General features: G+C 39.6%; 1 protein-coding gene across 1 annotated transcript in view; it reads left to right on the top strand.

Annotated features, from left to right (window-relative positions):
- The window catches only part of MET (MET proto-oncogene, receptor tyrosine kinase), a 126,965-nt gene that overhangs the window by 58,711 nt on the left and 47,818 nt on the right, over positions 1-20,436 (top strand). Inside the window, exons 4-5 of the mRNA XM_012456983.3 lie at positions 8,031-8,165; positions 9,120-9,293. Coding sequence (XP_012312406.1) covers positions 8,031-8,165; positions 9,120-9,293 — 309 coding nt within the window. The remainder of the gene's footprint in view (positions 1-8,030; positions 8,166-9,119; positions 9,294-20,436) is intronic.

Genomic DNA, 20,436 nt, shown 5'->3' with positions numbered 1-20,436 from the left:
ACATGGTGAAACCCCCTCTTTACTAAAAATACAAAAATTAGCCGGGTGTGGTGGTGGATGCCTGTAAACCCAGCTACTGGGGAGGCGGAGGCAGGAGAATTGCTTGAGCTCGGGAGGTAGTGAGCCGAGATGGCACCACTGCACTCCAGCCTGGGAGACAGAGTGAGACTCCGTCTCCAAAAAAAAAAGGAATAATTTCTCACTTCCAGTAAGAAGAATTAATTTATTTATTGACCTCCTGTCTTCAAATTCTTTCAGTTCACATGCCCCCATTGTGGCATGTCAGTGCTTTCTGTGAGAAGCCCATGGTATGCATCATGTTTGGAATTACTGCCATTTTAGAGTATGTAGACACAGATCCTCAATTCATCAATATTTTAAACATCTGACAGAGACACAACTGAAGGAAGCTTAAACTTGAACAATTCTCTTTAGAGATTTCTGACTTAAACATCTCTTTTATAAAATGATCAGATAAAAATATTATCTGCCTTTTTTAATGTGTACATCATTAACTTAGTTTTAACCCTAAAGAATGTTAGCTTTGCCTTTTTTTTTCTGACACAGATTCTCGCTCTGTTGCCCAGGCTGGAGTGCAGTGGTGCAATCTTGACTCACTACTACCTCCGCATTCAGGGTTCAAGTGATTCTTGTGCCTCAGCCTCCCAAGTAGCTGGGATTACAGGCATACACCATTATGTCCAGCTAACTTTTGTACTTTTAATAGAGACAGGTGTTTGCCATGTTGGCCAGGCTGGTCTTGAAGTCCTGGCCTCAAGCAATCTGCCCACCTCATCCTCCCAAAATGCGGGGATTACAGGTATGAGTCACCATGCCCAGAAGCTTTGGTATATTTCTTTAGAGGACAATACACTCAAGAGTTCTGAAATTTCTTTCGTGTAAGAAATAATCTTTTATAAAAAATAATTTCAGTTATGTCCATAACTAAAAATCAAGTCCAGTTTATGTTTAGTCTCCCAAAATGAGTTAACACGTGCTCTTGAAAGACATATCTTATACATTGCTACATGCATAGAAATTAAAAATATCGTAAGTATTTGAAATCATAGGACAATACTAAGCTTTTGTTTGGCTTTTGGTAGCAAGGAATAACTGAGATTTCTTGCATGGGTGCTTTTGGAAAGAGCAGAGAGACATTTTAAGTCATGAAATATATATGTATCAGTAGTTTCTTGAACTTCTATTACTGTTTAATTTCAGAAACAGGTATATTCTGTGTATAAATTGGTTAATTGTACAATCAACATATTTGAAATACTGATTTGAAAGAATTAGTTGTTTTAAAATTTTAATAAATTTCCTAGCTTATTTGGGTTTTAGATGTTCAAAACATTATTTTACAAATGTCTCAATCATCTGATATTGACTCATTTTGACTCACTTTTGACTCATCTCAGAAAGCTGAAGCACACACATCAGTACTGTAACAGGCAGGAAAATTGTTTTGCCTTTTGGATGTACCTGGCCTTTAAAATGTCAAGTTGGTATAGAAGCACTTGTACCCATTTACCAAAAAGAACAAAGGAAAGAACAGAGTAAACTTCATTTAATTCACCATTTGCTATCTGGCACTTTGTCTTACCACTTTTGGAGCTGTTAGTACCAATCAGCAATTTCTACTTCTTTTTATTTTTTCCTTGTTCAAAAAACTAGATATTTACCATCATTGAAACAGATCACTCTTCATATTTTGATTTCTTTCTAAATAAACACCAATTTTTATCACATACTGAAGAAAATAGTAAACCTGAACCAGGAAAGCAGAAAGAGGCATCAGAAATACCTTGAAAATGCAGATTAAACTCTTGCAGGTTAATCTAGATTCTGAAACAGTTAAAAACCCCAAAACCCCATGCCTTCATTAAGGCTTAAATAAGCTTCTTATTTCAGTATTTTTGTATATTAAGGTAGCAAGGAATAGCTGATATGTTAAGATATGCCTTGAGGATCACAGTCTGTATTCTGTATTGGGAACTACAGGGTAAACAAATGTACTCCCTGAATTCCTAGGTCACATCCTGCTATAACCCGATCCATTTATGAATAGTGTCATCTTCTTCATCCACATTTTTTTCTTTGAGCCTCAATTTTCAATAATTGGCCAGTCATGGTGGCTCACACCTGTAATCCTAGCACTTTGGGAGGCGGAGGCCAGAGGATTGCTTGAGGCCAGTAGTTCCAGACCAGCCTGTGCAACATAGCGAGACCCCATCTCTACAAGACATAAAAAACTTAGGCAAGTGTGGTGGTCCATGCCTGTAGTCCTAGCCATCTGGGAAGCTGAGGCGGGAGAATCACCTGAGCCCAAGAGTTTGAGGTCATAGTAAGCTACGATCATATCACTATACTCCAGCCTGAATGAGAGAGCAAGACCCTGTCTCTTAAAATAAAAGAAAATCCAATAATTTGCATCATCTCTCATTAAGAATGAAGCTTTCCTTATTCCCCAACAGGAATCCTATTGTTCTTAACTTTTAAATTAGAAATCAATCTAGATGATATCAAAAGCTCCCGTTCAGTTTTGTTGGCCTTAAAATAGAAATGCATGTTTTCTGTTCATAAAAAAGGAAACTTCAGTCTTCAAAAGATCATATGTAGGCTTCGGAGTTACATTTTAATCTATATTTCTGTAAGACTGAATCATTCACAACAAGGTTTACTGTGCGGGGGGTGCAGTTTATAGAGATGGGGTTTCCCTATGTTGCTCAGGCTGGTCTTGAACTCTTGGGCTCAAGCGATCCTCCTGCCTCAGCCTCCCAAAGTGCTGGGATTACAGGTGTGAGTCACCACGCCTGGCCCTACTGCTATTTGACCCCAGGATAACTATGCAAAGAAGGACTGTGTTGCATATTTTCTAACATGCCTTCCATCTACTTCAGATGCATTGAAGGCCACCAGGAGTGTCACTTGTGGAACCCATACCTGTAGAGTTGGTTGTCAGTGTCTTGATGAAAGTAGTACAATGCCAACAGGCATTCCAGTGGTTACTCAGATCTCTCCAAGAATATTAAAGGATATGAAATGTTCTGAGTTCACAGAAACTCTCATTAAACCCTATGTCTTGTTCAACCCTTAACTTCCAGGGGCCTCTCTTCTCCTTCAAGAGGTCCACTCACACACGCTGTTCCAGCCCCACCATGCACTGCCTCCAACACTTCTGCTCTGCACCCTCCCATAGGATATGCCACCAACCCTTCACCACCTCTGCCAAGCACAGGTGTCTGGGGAGTGCCTCCCCTCCTGCTCTGACTGCTTTTCCTAAGGAGAGGCCACTTTTGTTTCTTCCACCCCTTCCCTGCCTCCAGCCCCTCCAGGACCCTGTTTCACAGAAGTCCAGTCTGACCATGAGGAAATGTTCTTCAGAACACTGACGGGCGTATCGAGCAGGGAATGCCCAAGCATTATCTTGAGCCAGAGGAATGGGAGGAAGGCTGTGAACCCTCTTACTTAAATTTAAGAAAACATTTGGCAGAGAACTATAAACCAAAACCACAGCGAAGTACCACTTCACACCCAGTAGACTGGCTAGAATCCAGAAAATTTAAAAAATAACAAGTATAAGTGAGGATGTCAAGAAATTGGAACCTTCATACACTGCTGGTGGGGATGTAGAATGGTACAGCCACTGTAGAAAACGGCTTGGTACTGCCTTAAAGGATCAACTAGAGTTGCCATAAGACCCAGCAATTCCACTTCTAGGTACCCAAGAGAAGTGAAAATATATGTTCACACAGAAAGTTATCAGTGTTCATAGCAGCATTATTCCACAATAGCCAAAAAGTGGAAAACCCAAACATCCATCTAGTGATTAATAGATAAATAAAAGGTGGCATATCCATATAATGAAATATTGTTTAGTAATAAAAAGGAGCATGAAAAACCTTGAAAACATTAAATTAAGGCCAGGCACAGTGGCTCACACCTGTATTTCCCAGCACTTTGGAAGACCGAAGTAGGCAGATCACTTGAGGTCAGGAGTTCAAGACCAGCCTGACCAACATGAGGATACCCCATCCCTACTAAAAATATAAAAATTAGTTGGGCACGGTGGCCCACATTTGTAATTCTAGCTACTCGAGAGGCTGAGGCAGGAGAATCACTTGAACACAGGAGGCAGAGATTGCAGTGAACTGAGATCTTGCCACTGAACTCCAGCCTGGGTGACAGAGTGAAACTCAGTCTCAAAAAAATTTATAAAGAAAAAGAAAACATTGTGTTAAGTGAAATATACCAGACACAAAAAGACCATGTATCATAGGATTCCATTTGTATGGAATATCCAGAATGGGAAACTCTATAGAGATAGAAAGTAGATTAGTGGTAGTCAGGGGCTAAGAAGATATACGGAGACTGGGAATGATGGCTAAGGGATGTGGGGCTTCTTTTTGAGATAATGAAAGCATTCTATAACCCTGTCTCAAAAAACAAAAAGTTTTAAAAACTGTTCAGTTTTCCACTTTGAAAACAATGGGGGAAGTATACAGAAATCACATACAAACATTTTATGTTAAATTATATTCATCATTCTCAAAGTTTAATACTATTAATAAAACAGTTTAATTAAAGATAAAACTGTATATGTGAGGTGAGGAGATATGGCCTTTACCTTAGGTGAGGAGATGTTTGTGGATATCTCACACAAAATTACTTTGTTCAGATTTACAAATTTGGGGACCTAGCCAAAACAGTGTTATTTGTACATACCCCATGTACTACCCGGGAGAGGCAATCTGAGATCAAAACCACACCATCCAGTAAATTCACGTTCTGCCCTGCCCCAAATGTGCTAGCCTTGTATTTTCAAGACCATTAACGAAAAAAGATTTTGTGACCTAAATACTAAAGATTAGCTGTTGAACAGTAGAAATTCAAAAGATAAATGCTGGTCTTCTATTTTATGCTAATTCTTCTAAGATTGTTAGGTTATTTATCGTAAGAATTACATTTAGATGCCAAATTTAGTTCTGTCCCTAGAAATATCTCCATGACAACCAAAAGGAACTCCCAATTTCTGGCACACATTGCTTCAGGGGTATTTTGAGAGTTAAAGTGGTTAATCAATTATTTAGAATTCTGGAATAAGAGAAAGTAAGGAATTAAGGATAGAAAAACATTTATAGCAGTAGGTAGCTCTGCAGAGAACGAGTTAATGATCAATTTAAAAGGCATTTGTATCTGCGGTACAATCCCTGCGCAAAATTCCAAATGGCATTCTCACTTCCAAGTCACCTCACTTTTCCATGTGCATTCCTTTCTTCTCATCTTCATCCCATTTTCTGTAGCAAGCAACACTCCTGCTAACTCATGATCAAAAGTAGAGCTTGGTGAAGTGTACTAGTAGCATTTTCTCTATGCCATCAGAAACTATTCAGATGCAGAGACTTTCACCTTAGGCACACTTAACTTGTGCAGCTAAAATCACTGAAACATGGAGTAATTGGCAAGGCAAATATATTGTGAAATTTGTTTTAGTACTTTTACTCACAAGTGGCTCTTGGGAGCTCAGGGTTGAAGCTTTTTTATTGGTATTTACTCTGGCGCTCCAAGAGTCTAGCAGTTGAGTGTTTAAGAAGAGGTCAAGCACATGGATTCTGGCCTCAGATAAAGCTCTGTGGAAATCTGACTCTTGTACCTTCTACATGAAATTCTCTGTCGAATTCTTCTTTAAGGAAAATAATAGTACCTACCTTATAGGATTATTGTGAGTAGTAAATGAAATATCCATTTAAAGCACTTAGCACAATGTGTGGCTCAGTTACCTGTTATGAAAGTACCATAAATTTGGTGCTCTTCAGACAAAGCTCTTTAACAGGGGATGCACAGATCAATCGATCCAAGTCCAGAGATGCAAATAACTTCCGAAAAGCAAGAGAAAGGTTAATTCTTTCTGGGAAAGGACTATCTGGATGGTCTTCAGATATTTCAGAAAGTCAAAGATGATGACCTAGTAATTAAGAAGAGATTGCTTATTATAGATTTGGGAAATGGTATTAAAGAAGGTAGGAGAAAACAAAAGGGCTCTAGGAGGTGATTGTTATGTAGCCGGTCTAAGGAGAATGGAGGAAACCAGGGAGACAGACACAAAATGCAGATGTCCATTGGAAGGTTCATAGTGATGAAAAATCTTCAGTGAGGTGCAAAGCGCAGAATGAGATGGAAAACAAAGTCAGGGTGTTAAGATAGGCTGCTGTTCTGTGTTCTTTTTGACTTCCGTGTGACAAAAGGAATTTTTTTGCTTTTGTTTTTGTTTATATTTTTTTTTTACCTTTGCAGTTTGAAGTGATTTGCAACAGCCTAAGAAATATGGGGGGGGGCGGGGGGGGGCGGTACTGGGCAGGAGTACAGGAAAAATGAGAAGTAGTGAGCACCAGAAGGGAGTTAAGTTTGCAAAATTGGGTAACCAAAATCTGGATAATTTGAGATAGAGGCTTTGGAAGTCTGACATCTGATATTCTGCTGGTAACCAGTACCCAAAGAGAGGTGGGACTGGTAATTGAATTTCTATGCACTTTGCCTGCAGAGGTCACCAATACCTATTGGGCCCCAAATTTAGGAAATAACAATAGTTTCCAACCTTCCCTATCCTGACCAAGTGACCCTTAATCCATCACTTAACTTCTGTGCAAATATAACCACCCTTTTTAATGGAGATGTTTTGAAAGCATTGAGTGCTTAGGGTAGAACAAACATTAGAGCACAAATGTCATGATGTTTAACTTTAACGACTGTACCTGAGTTTGGTTAGTTTCTCTATCAACAATCCACTCTCTGAGAGCAAATTAGGTACTTTGAGAATCTTCTCAAATTGCTTCAGGCTACTTGGCTCCTTTATTGTGCTGAAGAAAAAATTTGCAATTGTTCCCCAGGAAATTTATGCGTTGTATGTGTTTGTTAGAGTACAAAGCAGGTAATTACTCCTGTAATTTTCGTTCCCATTATGCGAATGAGAAAGCTGAAGTAGAGGTAGTGGCTATGTAACTATTCGGAATCTCACAGATGTCCATGTTTTCCTATTATTTTTATACCCACCGCGAGTAAATGCACGTTCGATGCAATGAAAGTTTATTAGAGATGTTGGGCAATTTCACAAAGTAGATTTCAAGCCTAGAGCTATGCTGAGCCTCCTGCACCTTCATGTATATGCAACCCAGTGATCTACTTAAGAGTGAAAGTTTCTCTGAGAGCTCCAACACCATCCTAAAATCTAAGTGTTCATCTAAGATAATCATTAGGATTTTATCCCAATTGTTGTCAATCACACTCTCTGAACTTTATTAATATTTACTGGGTTCTAATGGAAATTAGATATCTGGGAAACATCCCAAATTTTAAAAACCTGAAGGCAAAATCGATCATCAACCCTCATTTCCCAGGCATTGTTAAAACCATCAGGCCTTATTTTAAAGCCAGACCAAGAAGTAGAGTTTTATAATACAAGTAATAACATATCATGGGACAGTGGTTAATAAAAAAATACAACACATGATTTCAAAGTAGCTGGGGGCCTGTTTTGACCTGAAAAGAACTATAAATATGGCTTAAGAGTAGCACAGCTGAAACTAGCTCCAGTTTTCCAGACTCTGCGTCCACTACTCTTAATCATTACATCAAGGGAAACTGCCTGGAGGGGAGGATTAAGAAGACAGATTAAAAAATAATCCACAATCATTGTAGCATGTGCGGTGTCTTCTTTCTGGAGTTTTGGTTCCTCCATTTCCCAATACAATTGTGGGGACTTCTCTGTATGTGCTGCCAATTGAAAGATCTCCTTCCCTTGAAACCATTAAAAGATCATAGGCAAACTCTGTCTTCAGGGTTCAGATAATTTGGCTTCAAGGCAAGAGATTAGAAGATGACATATTGATTTACAATGAGAGGAACTGTTGGGTCTTCAGTTCAAACACCCACAAGCCCTGCTAATCTGTTATTACTATTATCATCCGCATTTTCCACTTATGTTTAAACTGAGTTTGTTGGAATAAGGGTGTTATAACTTTTCTCCTTGTTAGATTGTGGTTTCTCGATCAGTACCATCAACCCCTCATGTGAATTTTCTCCTGGACTCTCACCCGGTGTCTCCAGAAGTGATCGTGGAGCATCCGTTAAACCAGAATGGCTATACACTGGTTGTCACTGGGAAGAAGGTAAGCTGTTCCCACAGGGAGTTTCCATAGATACGGTTTTCTTTTTCTTTTCTTTTCTTTTTTTTTAAAAGAAAAAGGAAGAAAGAAAGAAAAAAAGAATGAAGAAGAGGAAGAAAAAGGAAGAGAAAGAGGGAGAGAGAACTGGAATATTGCTTTATTGCCCAGGCTAGAATGCAGTCTAAAAATGGGAATTGAAAACCTCTTTTATGCCAATAATTGTGCTTAACAATATTTGGAAGGAATAAGGGAAGAACATAGATACAGTTTTCAAACAGATATTTACAACCAGTGTCATTTGGCCCTTTATAACATCTCTCTTCGTCTCAAATTTACCCCTCCTCCATTACGTTCTTTAGTGAGTATTCCAGAGATCTTCTGAAATCGAGTTAATTTGTTATTCAAGGAAGACTAGACCTAAGGGAGGCCTTTTTCAAAACTTCTCCTTTTGTCCTATATTTCTCAACAAAAAAAACAAACGCACAGAATGAGAATTACAGTCCTAATGGCAGAACTCTAGTGCAGGCGGATAAATCCTGGAAATGTACATTGGAATCCAATTCCAGCCAATAATCCCTTTTCTCTGAGAGAACGTGCATCTTGATGCCAGAATGATATGTAACCTTACTTAGAATTTCCAGAGATTCAAGTATGTTTTCCCACTACCTAAAATATACTTTCTTGTTATTTTAAAATCATCTCAGACAGGGCACAATGATGACAATGCTACACTCACTGGACAATAATGTTACTTTTTCACATAACTGCTAACAATAGAGGAAAGGAAGGAATCAGATTTTTGAAATTTTACTGTTATTACATGATTTGCACACATAGGTTCTAAGTCTAGTAAATTCCATCAAATGATATTTACATGTACCTTTGTGTACTTACTTTATAATTAACGAACAAACTAGATACCCCTCTGGAAGCTCTTTCCACGCCTTCTCTTCACAGATCACCAAGATCCCTTTGAATGGTTTGGGCTGCAGACATTTCCAGTCCTGCAGTCAGTGCCTCTCTGCTCCTTCTTTTGTGCAGTGTGGCTGGTGCCACGATAAATGTGTGCAATCGGAGGAATGCTCCAGCGGGACATGGACTCAAGAGACCTGTCTGCCTACAATCTATAAGGTAGGAACCTCTACTGGCTGGCATACATGGCTTTGTTTTGTTTTTCTTTTCTTTTCTTTCTTTCTTTCTTTCTTTTTTTTTTTTTTTTGACACAAATCCCACTAATGAAAACAAATTAAAAAATCAATTAACTCATTCAGCTGTGAGTCATCAGCCAAAGCACCATCTCCCTCCTGGCTTTATCCCTCAGGGGGCACTTGAGCATCCCCCCAAGTCCTGCACCTGAAGTGCTTGCTTCACATTCTCTAGGTTCTCTCCCTGGGCAGCCACTCACCCTTAGTGCCAGGTGAATAAAAGAATAGTGGTGAATGAGCAACAGTGCTCACCATTTTCTCATACTGGGGCCTGTTCCCTCCTGACTCACCCACTCTCTGATTCCTCACCACTTCCTGTATCTGCCAAATGCCCAGACATGAGCGTGCATCACAGAAACGGATCTGCTCATAGCATATCCTGGAACCCTAAGCTGAATCCTGCAAACTGGTGATCCCTACCATGCTGGGGCACATGGGACAGTTTTCTTCCTGTCCAAGGCACAGATGATGGCTTTGTCTGTTCACAGATGAGACTGGAGATTATTTCCCAGGGTGATGTGGGAGGCAAGTGGAGGGTCAACACCCATGGGTGGCTGTGAGTCCTCCCTCAGTGTTCCCAGAAAAAAAGTAAAGGCTCAACAAATGACTATACTAACACCTATATCCTGTAAGCCATGTCATTCCTTGATTCATTTCGAAAATATTTACTGGGTACATACCATTTAGCAGGCTCTCCTCTGGACCCTGGGAGAGATAGTCTAGAATAAGACAAGCACATCTTTTGCTGATAGAGGACTCAGTTTCTGGCAATAGACATCAGTTCTAACATCACAGCCATGCGACCTCTGTTGCCTTATTCGCTTACGCATATATTTGGCATTATGAAAATCTCCATGAAATTTTAAAAACTTTTTGGTCCAAAACATCTTGCTTAAAAACACTTCCCTGGTGAGAACCTAGGATGTATTTTCTCTGCCTGCATGTAAAAAATTTGGACTTTAGTAAACCGTTCTCATGAAAGATTCAAGTTAAAGGTCTCGGTCACCTGGTTCATGCCCAAGTAAACAAAATGTGCAAGTCAGAACGAGAACCACCCCCAAGTGCATGGCTGTTTTCATTTAGTTATGGTTTGGAGCAAGATTTGTAGTGAGTGACTGGGTTTTAAACCAAGTTATTTTCTGTTAGGTGTTACAGTTATTAAGACTTAGCTTGCTCAACCAGAGAATAAACTAAAGACAGTAAGAAAACAAATTTAAATCTATACTATAATATAGATTTAACTGAATGCTTTTTTGTTGTTCAGTATACTTATGAAACTATGTGCAATTTTATACTTTTATAAACACACAACCTTAGCAATTTGAGACACTAGGAATCTGAACTCTCCTATTCCATGAAAGAGATAGGGAGAATATGTGCCCATGCAATTAAATCACAACGATTTCATTTCAAAAATAGCCAAGCTGATGTTTTAAGTAAAGAATGTGTTTTGATAACCTGTACAAATGAAACATTTAATTTTTACTTAAGTGCTTCCTTTTACAAGCATAAAAGCTATATTAAAATGCTTTAAAATAAAGTAAATATTTCAGAATTTTCTGGAACCAGAGAATCTCTTGCAATATTTGAATCTCCCTCCTCTCTCACCCTTCCTAACTCTAGCACTCTGTAGTTGATGATTCTCAAAGCTTGCATACTACCATACACAAGTTGGCGAGGCTTAAGCTGCAGTTAGGGGGAAGGTAGGGCAGCTGAGTCCATAAATCCCTCTAGGTTCATAGTTGTTAGGAAGATTTCATGCTGCACTAGACCGTGACAGTTAGCATTCTTACTTCAAAAAATAAGACAGATTAGAGTGGCTGGCAAGATGGCCTAGTAGGAACAGCTCCGGTTTGCAGCTCCCAGGGAGATCAACACAGAAGGCTGGTGATTTCTGCATTTTTAGCTGAGGTACCTGGTTCATCTCATTGGAACTGGTTAGACAGTGGGTGCAGCCCACGGAGGACAAGCTGAAGCAGGGTGGGGTATTGCCTCACCCAGGAAGCTCAAGGGGTTGAGAACTCCCTCTCCTACCCAACAGAAGCCTTGAGGGAGTGTGCACTGAGGAACGGTACATTCTGGCCCAGATACTATGCTTTTCCTAACACAACCCACAAACTAGGAGATTCCCTCTGTTGCCAACACCACCAGGGTCCTGGGTTTCAAACACAAAACTACTCAGTTTTGTGTTTGGGCAGACACCGAGCTAGCTGCAGGAGTTTTTTTTCATACCCCAGTGGCACCTGGAATGCCAGAGAGAGAATCATTCACTCCCCTGGAAAGACGGCTGAAGCCAGGGAGCCAAGTGGTCTAGCTCAGTGGATCCCACTCACACGGAGTCCAGCAAGCTAAGAAATTCTGGCTTGAAATTCTCACTGCCAGCACAGCAGTCCGAAGTCGATCTGGGATGCTGGAGCTTGGTGGGGGGAGGGGCATCCACCATTACTGAGACTACAGTAGACAATTTTCCCCTCACAGTGTAAACAAAGCCGCTGGAAAGTTCAAACTGGGCAGAGCTCACCACAGCTCAGCAAAGCCATTGCAGCCAGACTCCCTCTCTAGATTCCTCCCCTCTGGGCAGACCACCTCTGAAAGAAAGGCAGCAGCCCCAGTCAGGGGCTTATAGATAAGACTCCCATCTCCCTGGGACAGAGCACCTAGGGAAGAGGTGGCTGTGGGTGCAGTTTCAGCAGACTTAAATGTTTCTGCCTGCTGTCTCTGAAGAGAGCAGTGGATCTCCCAGCACAGCATTCAAGCTCTGCTAAAAGACAGGTTGCCTCCTCAATTGGGTCCCTGACCCCTGTGCCTCCTGACTGGGAGACACCTCCCAGCAGGGGTTGACAGACAGCTCAGACAGGAAAGCTTCAGCTGACATCTGTGATGAAGCTTTCAGAGGAAGGAACAGGCAGCAATCTTTGCTGTTCTGCAGTCTCCACTGGTGATACCAAGGCAAACAGGGTCTGGAGTGGACCTCCAGCAAACTCAACAAACTCCAGCACACCTGCAGCAGAGGGGCCTGTTAGAAGAAAAACTGACAAACAGAAAGAAATAGCATCAACATCAACAAAAAGGACGTCCACACAAAAACCCCATCCGAAGGTCACCAACATCAAAGACCAAAGGTAGATAAATCCATGAAGATGAGAAAAAACAGCAAAAAAAGGCTGAAAATTCCAAAAACCAGAATGCCTCTTCTCTTCCAAAGGATCACAACTCCTCACCAACAAAGAAACAAAACTGGATGGAGAATGAGTTTTACGAATTGACAGAAGTAGCTTCAGAAGATGGGTAATAACAAATTCCTACAAGCTAAAGGAACATGTTCGAACCCAAGGCAAAGAAAGTTAAGAACTTTGGAAAAAAGTTGGAGAAATTGCTAACTAGAATAATCAGTTTAAATGACCTGATGGAGCTGAAAAACAGCACAAGAACTTCGTGAAGCATACACAAGTATCAATAGGCAAATCACTCAAGAGGAGAAAGGATATCAGAGATTGAAGATCAACTTAAAATAAAGTATGAAGACAAGATTAGAGAAAAAATAATGAAAAGGAATGAACAAAGCCTCCAAAAAATATGGGACTATGTGAACAGACCAAACCTATGTTTGATTGGTGTACTTGAAAGTGATGGGGAGAATGGAACCAAGTTGGAAAACACTCTTCAGGACATTACCCAGGAGAACTTCTCCAACCTAGCAAGACAGGCCAACATTCAAATTCGGGAAATACAGAGAACACCATGAAGATACTCCTCAAAAAGAGCAATCCCAAGACACATCATCATCAGATTTACCAAGGTTGAAATGAAGGAAAAAATGTTACAGGTAGCCAGAGAGAAAGGTCAGATTACCCACAAAGGGAAGCCCATCAGATTAACAGTGGATCTCTCTACAGAAACACTACAAGCCAGAAGAAAGGGGGCCCAATATTCAACATTCTTAAAGAAAAGAATTTTCAACCCAGAATTTCATATCCAGCCAAACTAAGCTTTATAAGTGAAGAAGAATTAAAATCCTTTACAGACAAGCAAATGCTGAGGAATTTGTCACCACCAGGCCTGCCTTACAAGAGCTCCTGAAGGAAGCACTAAATATGTAAAGGAAAAACTGATACCAGCCACTGCAAAAACTACAAAATTTTAAAGACCATCAATACTATAAAGAAACTAATGGACAAAATAACCAGCTAGCATCATAATGACAGGATCAAATTCACAGATAACAATATTAACCTTAAGTAAATGAGCTAAATGCCCCAGTTAAAAGACACAGACTGGCAAACTGAAAAGAGTTAAGATCCATCTGTGTGCTGTATTCAGGAGACCCATCTCACATGCAGCAACACTCATAGGCTCAAAATTAAAGGACTGGAGGAATATTTACCAAGCTAATGGGAAGCAGAAAAAAGAAAGCAGGGGTTGCAATCCTAATCTCTGATAAAACAGACTTTAAACCAATCATGATCAAAAAAGACAAAGAAGGGCAATATATAATGGTAAAGGGATCAATGCAACAAGGACAGCTATATGCACCCAATACAGGAGAACCCAAATTCATAAAGCAAGTTCTTAGAGACCTACAGAGACTTAGACTCCCACACAATAATAGTGGAAGACTTAACACCCCACCGTCAATATTAGACAGATCAACAAGACAGAAAATTAACAGAGATATCCAGGACTTAAACTCACCTCTGGACCAGGCAGATCTAATAGACATCTACAGAACTCTCTGCCCCAAATCAACAGGATATACATTCTTCTCAGCACCACATGGCACTTACTCTAAAATTGACCACATAATTGGAAGTAAAACACTCCTCAGCAAATGCAAAAGAATGGAAATCATAACAAACAGTCTCTCAGACCACAGTGCAATCAAATTAGAAGTCAGGATTAAGAAACTCACTCAAAATTGCACAACCACATGGAAACTAAACAACATGCTCCTGAATGACTACTGGGTAAATAACGAAATTAAGGCAGAAATAAATAAGTTCTTTGAAACCAATGAGAATAAAGACACAACATACCAGAATCTCTGGGACACAGCTAAAGCAGTGATTAGAGGAAATTTATAGCACTAAATGCCCAGAGGAGAAAGTGGAAAAGATTTAAAATTGACAACCTAACATCAAAATTAGAAGAACTAGAGAAGCTAGAGCAAACAAATTCAAAAGCCAGCAGAAGACAAGAAACAACTAAGATCAGAGCAGAACTGAAGGAGATGGAGACACAAAAAACCCTTCCAAAAAAATCAATGAATCCAGCATCTGGTTTTTTGAAAAGATTAACAAAATAGATAGACTGCTAGCCATCCTAATAAAAAGGAAAAGAGAGAAGAATCAAATAGACACAATAAGATGATAATGATGATATTACCACTGATTCCACAGAAATACAAACTACCATCAGAGAATACTATAAACGCCTATGCAAACAAACTAGAAAATCTAGAAGAAATGGATAAATTCCTGGACACATACACTCTCGCAAGATTAAACCAGGAAGAATTTGAATCCCTGAATAGACCAATAACAAGTTCTGAAATTGTGGCAATAATTAATAACCTAACAGCCAAAACAAGTCCAGGATCAGACAGATTCACAGCCAAACTCTACCAGAGGTACAAAGAGGAGCTAGTACTATTTCTTCTGAAACGATTCCAAACAATAGAAAAAGAAGGACTCCTCCCTAACTCATTTTATGAGGCCAGCATCATCCTGATACCAAAACCTGACAGAGACAAACAAAAAAGTTTCAGGCCAATATCCCTGATGAACATCGATGCAAAAATCCTCAATAAAGTACTGGCAAACCAAATCCAGCAGCACATCAAAAAGTTTACCCACTGCAAGACTGATTCAACATACACAAATCAATAAATGTAATCCATCACATAAGCAAAATCAATGACAAAAATCATATGATTATCTCAATAGATGCAGAAAAGGCCTTTGATATAATTCAATATCCCTTCATGCTAAAAACTCTCAGTAAACTAGGTACTGATGGAACGTATCTCAAAATAATAAGAGCTATTTATGACAAACCCACAGCCAATATCACACTGAATGGGCAAAAACTGGAAACATCAGAGAATACTATAATGTGACCTTTGAAAACTGGCACAAGACAAGGATGCCCTCTCTCACCACTCCTATTCAACACAGTATTGGAAGTTCTGGCCAGGGCAATCAGGCAAGAAAAAAAATAAAGGTATTCAAATAGGAAGAGAAGAAGTAAAATTGTCTCTGTTTGGAGATGACATGATTGTATATTTAGAAAACCCCATCCTGTCAGCCCAAAACCTCCATAAACTGATAAGCAACTTCAGCAAAGTCTCAAGATACAAAATCAATGTGCAAAAATCACAAGCATTTATATATACCTGTAATAGAGAGCCAAATCATGAGTAAATTCCCATTCATAATTGCTACAAAGAGAATAAAATACCTAGGAATGTAACTTACAAGGGGTGTGAAGGACCTCTTCAAGGAGCACTACAAACCTCTGCTCAAAGAAATAAGAGGACACAAACAAATGGAAAAACATTCCATGCCCATGGATAGGAAGAATCAATATCATGAAAATGGCCATACTGCCCAAAGTTATTTATAGATTCAATGCTATCCCCTTCAAGTTACCATTGACTTTCTTAACGGAATTAGAAAAAACTACTTTAAATTTTATATGGAACCAAAAAAGAGCTCATATAGCCAAGACAATCCTAAGCAAAAAGCACAAAGCTGGGGGCATGATGCTACCTGACTTCAAACTATACTATAAGTCTACAGTAACCAAAACATCATGGTACTGGTACCAAAACAGATATATAAACCCATAGAACAGAACAGAGACCTCAGAAATAATGCCACAAATCTACAACCATCTGATCTTTGATAAACCTGACAAAAAGAAGCAATGGGGAAAGGATTCTCTATTTAATAAATGGTGTTGGGAAAACTGGCTAGCCATATGCAAAAAACTGAAACTGGACCCCTTCCTTGCACCTTATACAAAAATTAACCCAGGATGGATTAAACACTTAAATGTAAAACCTAAATACTTAAAAATAAAAACCTAGAAGAAAACCTAGGCAATGCCATTCAGGACACAAGCATGGGAAAAGATTTCATGACTAAAACACCAAAAGCAATGGCAACAAAAGCCAAAATTGACAAATGGGATCTAATTAAGAGCTTCTGCGCAGCAACAGAAACTGTCATCAGAGTAAACAGACAACCTACGGAATGGGAGAAAATTTTTGTGATCTATCCATCTGACAAAGGGTTAATATCCAGAATCCATAAATAACTTTAACAGATATACAAGAATTAAAAACCTCATCAAAAAGTGGGCAAAGAATATGAGCAGACTCTTCTAAAAAGAAGACACTTATGCAGCCAACAAACATATGAAAAAAAACTCATCATCACTGGTCATTAGAGAAATGCAAATCAAAAACCACATTGAGATACCATTATGGCAGTTAGAATGGTGATCATTAAAAAGTCAGGAAATAACAGATGCTGGAGAAGATGTGGAGAAATAGGAACGATTTTACACTGTTGATGGGAGTGTAAATTAGTTCAACCATTGTGAAAGACGATGTGGCTATTCCTCAAGGATCTAGAACCAGAAATACCATTTGACCCAGCAATCCCATTACTGCGTATATACCTAAAGGATTATAAATCATTCTACTATAAAAACACATGCACACATATGTTTATTGCAGTACTATTCACAATAGCAAAGACTTGGAACCAACCCAAATGTCCATAAATAATAGACTGGATCAAGAAAATGTGGCATATATATACCATGGAATACTATGCAGCCATATAAAAGGATGCATTCATGTCCTTTGCAGGGACGTGAATGAAGCTAGAACCCATCATTCTCAACAAACTGACACAGGAACAGAAAACCAAACACTACATGTTCTCACTCGTAAGTGGGAGTTGTACAATGAGAGCACATGCACGCAGGGAGAGAAACATCACACACCAGGGCCTGCTGGAGGGTGGGGAGCTAGGGGAGGGATAACATTAGGAGAAATACCTTAATGTAGATGGCAGGTTGATGGGTGCAGCAAATCACCATGGCACATGTATGCCTATATAACAAACCTGTACCTTCTGCACATGTATCCCAGGACTTAAAGTATAATTTTAAAAAAACAGGTTATTCATCTATTTCATATCTGTCTTAAACTCTGCAGGCACAAAGTCCAGCTAATGTATAGAGTTTCACTTTCTAATACATGCAGGTTAACCTGCTTTTCAAGGTACATGATGTTCAGTGACTGAAATTCTTTGCAGTTCTAGATATGAGAGATTTCAGGATTGAAAGCCCATTATTTTCCATCAAACATGGTATCTGATCTCATACTTAAAGAGCAATGAGAAATGCTTCAGAAAAGAAAGAGCACTTTCCAATATATTCTGAAATCTTGTAGGCTTGAAAATTCAACCCCAGTGAGACAATAAAACTATTTATTAAATGATCAGAATACTCAGAAAAGCAGTATTATGTGAGGGTAGGAGGCTAGGCAAGTGGTATACTGCCACCAGTAAATATATTTGTGACTTTTTTTCCTAAAGAGGAAAGATCTCGTTTGGAATTTTTTTGTTCTGTTTTGGTTTGTTTTTTAGTTTTTTCAGATTTTATCCTAATGGGTTTTGAAAACATGATCATTTAAAATACTGTTGGAATGGGCCCATCAGTGATGTGATTCACCTGTGAAAAGACAGACAAGGGCTACGTTTGTGGCTGTATCTCTCCTATCCAGGCAGGTAGGAGATCCAGCCTCTGTGGCTTTATGCCGGACGCTCATTTCCTGCCCGTAGAGTTTCTCTGCCCTTCAGGATAACTTGGAGTTTGCCAGCCATTGTTGGGTCTATCCAAGGGTGTGTAGTTCACAACTGCTTCCTTCCTTTTTCCCTGGAAGGGTAAAGGTTACCCCATAAGCTGAGGGGAAAATGCCCAGCCCAGAGAGAAAAGCTAAGCAGAGCCAGCCTTTCGGATCTGGAGAGGCTAGCAGAGGGCTTATAATATCTCTTCCTATTGCCACTGCCCCAGTTGCACAGCTCTCGGAGTCTTTTCTCAAATCATCACCCAGTCCCTTTGTAGAAAGTGATGGTGATGATGTGTGTAGAGTGACAGAGTTCGGTTTTTACATAGAAACACAGGATGTAGGCAGTGGGATCAGGCCAGCATCAGCCTTGGGCAGCTGTTTTCAGTGGGGAAGCCTCATTAGAAGAGCCCGCAGCAGCTGTGTGACTGCCTCTGGCTGAAGAGAGTCCTGGGAGGGTTGGATGTCCCGTTCTCTCCTACTGGATTTCTACCATAATAATAATAATAATAAACAGATTTTTTTCTAGCAGTTCTCATTTGACTAGACATGGATGAGGTAAATTTTCAGGAAAGGCCAACTGTGTAATGGATTTTTATGGGTAAAACGGCTATCATAAAAGCTTTAAGCTAAAACTTTAAAGGGGTTTGATAATGAGAGTGAGTTAAGACTTTGGTTTGCAATTATTTACTTAGGAAGGATGGAAATGTTTGCAAATCTAAATTTAACTAAAAGCCCTTCTTAATTGTGAAAGAATGACTTTTAGACGTTCACAAACTGAGCTTTAGCAAATACCTTTACTGATTCTTGAGTTGCCTCTATCTTGGTTTTCCCACCATTGTACTTTATAGCACAATTTACAATATGTCCCTGCCCCCAAAAGAGCATTTCCTTTCTCAATTGTCACAAAGCTGCTGAGAATAAGCTTATTTTTAACTTGGAAATGTGTTTTGTTTTAACAGTTTTAGCCTGAGAGCAGTTATCTTACACACTTCATAGGTACCTAATGCTGTCTTAAATCATGACTGATCAAGTTTCATCAATAAATCCATTGATAACACACCAAAAGTGAGTCTGCAATAATAAAATGAACTTGTTATTTACTTGACATCACCCATCGGGGGTAAAATTTAATCCTATAAATGAGATGTAAAATAAGGCCAATGAAGATAACTAGGAAAAATTGTTACAATACTGATTTTGGACCCTCTCTGGTTCTGTTTTTATCTATTTTTAATGGAAACAACATATTATGTGTATTAAATATTACATAAATGTTAAAAGGCGGAGTGTGTCAACTCACCAGCCTGCTATACATCAAATAGTGACCATATTTAAAGAAAAAGGAAAAATCTTCAGTCATTAATAAACGTGAATTAATAGGTATAAAGAAGCAGATTCACTTACTTATTTGTTGGTTCCTGGCACACAGGAGGTGCTTTATTAATAAATAATGAGTGAAATCTGGGCCACATAACAAGAGCCCATCTCTACAGAAAATTTAAAAATTAGCTGAGAAAGGTGGCGCACACCTGTAGCCATATCCACTCGAGAGGCTGAGGTGGGAGGATTGCTTGAGCCCGGGAGTTTTAGGGTGCAGTGAGCTAGGATTGTGCCACTGCACTCCAGACTGGGTAAGAGTGAGACCCCCATCTCTAAAAAATAAAATAAAGAAAGAAAGAGAGAGAGAGATCCAAGATGGCTGATGATTAGCAGCTCGGGCACGTACCTCCCAGTGAAAGCGCAAAGAACGAGAGGACGCCACACTTTCAGACGAATATTAGTTGCTCACGGACCAGGAGATTCCCAGTGGAGGAGCCCCACGGGTCGCCAGGGCGACTCTTGTGGCCGGCGTGGCGGTTTTGCTGGTGCCTTAGCACGCCAGTTCTTAGTGCAGAGTCCGGAGATTCCTGGGCAGAAAAGCACCATCAATCTTAACACCGCTGTTTTGGCCGGCTCAGTGGATTGCTCAGATTTCGGCGCAGGGAATCAACAAGTTGGACGTCAGAGACCCAGGTAGAAAGTCGGTAATTATAAAGACGACAGACAGACAAATATATAATGAAGGGAAGAAATCAGCGTAAAAAGGTAGAGAATACTCAAAATCAGAATGCCTCTCCCTCTACAGGGGATTGCAATTCCTCATCAGTAACGGAACAAGGCTTAATAGATTACACGTGTGTTCCAATAACAGAAGCAGGTTTCAAAA

This window comes from Aotus nancymaae, unplaced genomic scaffold (genome assembly GCF_030222135.1).
Source record: "Aotus nancymaae isolate 86718 unplaced genomic scaffold, 86718_ANA_hifiasm-v0.15.2.pri h1tg000002l, whole genome shotgun sequence".
NCBI classification, from domain to species: Eukaryota; Metazoa; Chordata; class Mammalia; order Primates; family Aotidae; genus Aotus; species Aotus nancymaae.
Note: the sequence above shows the minus strand (reverse complement) of the source record. Positions and strands in the feature narration are given on the sequence as shown.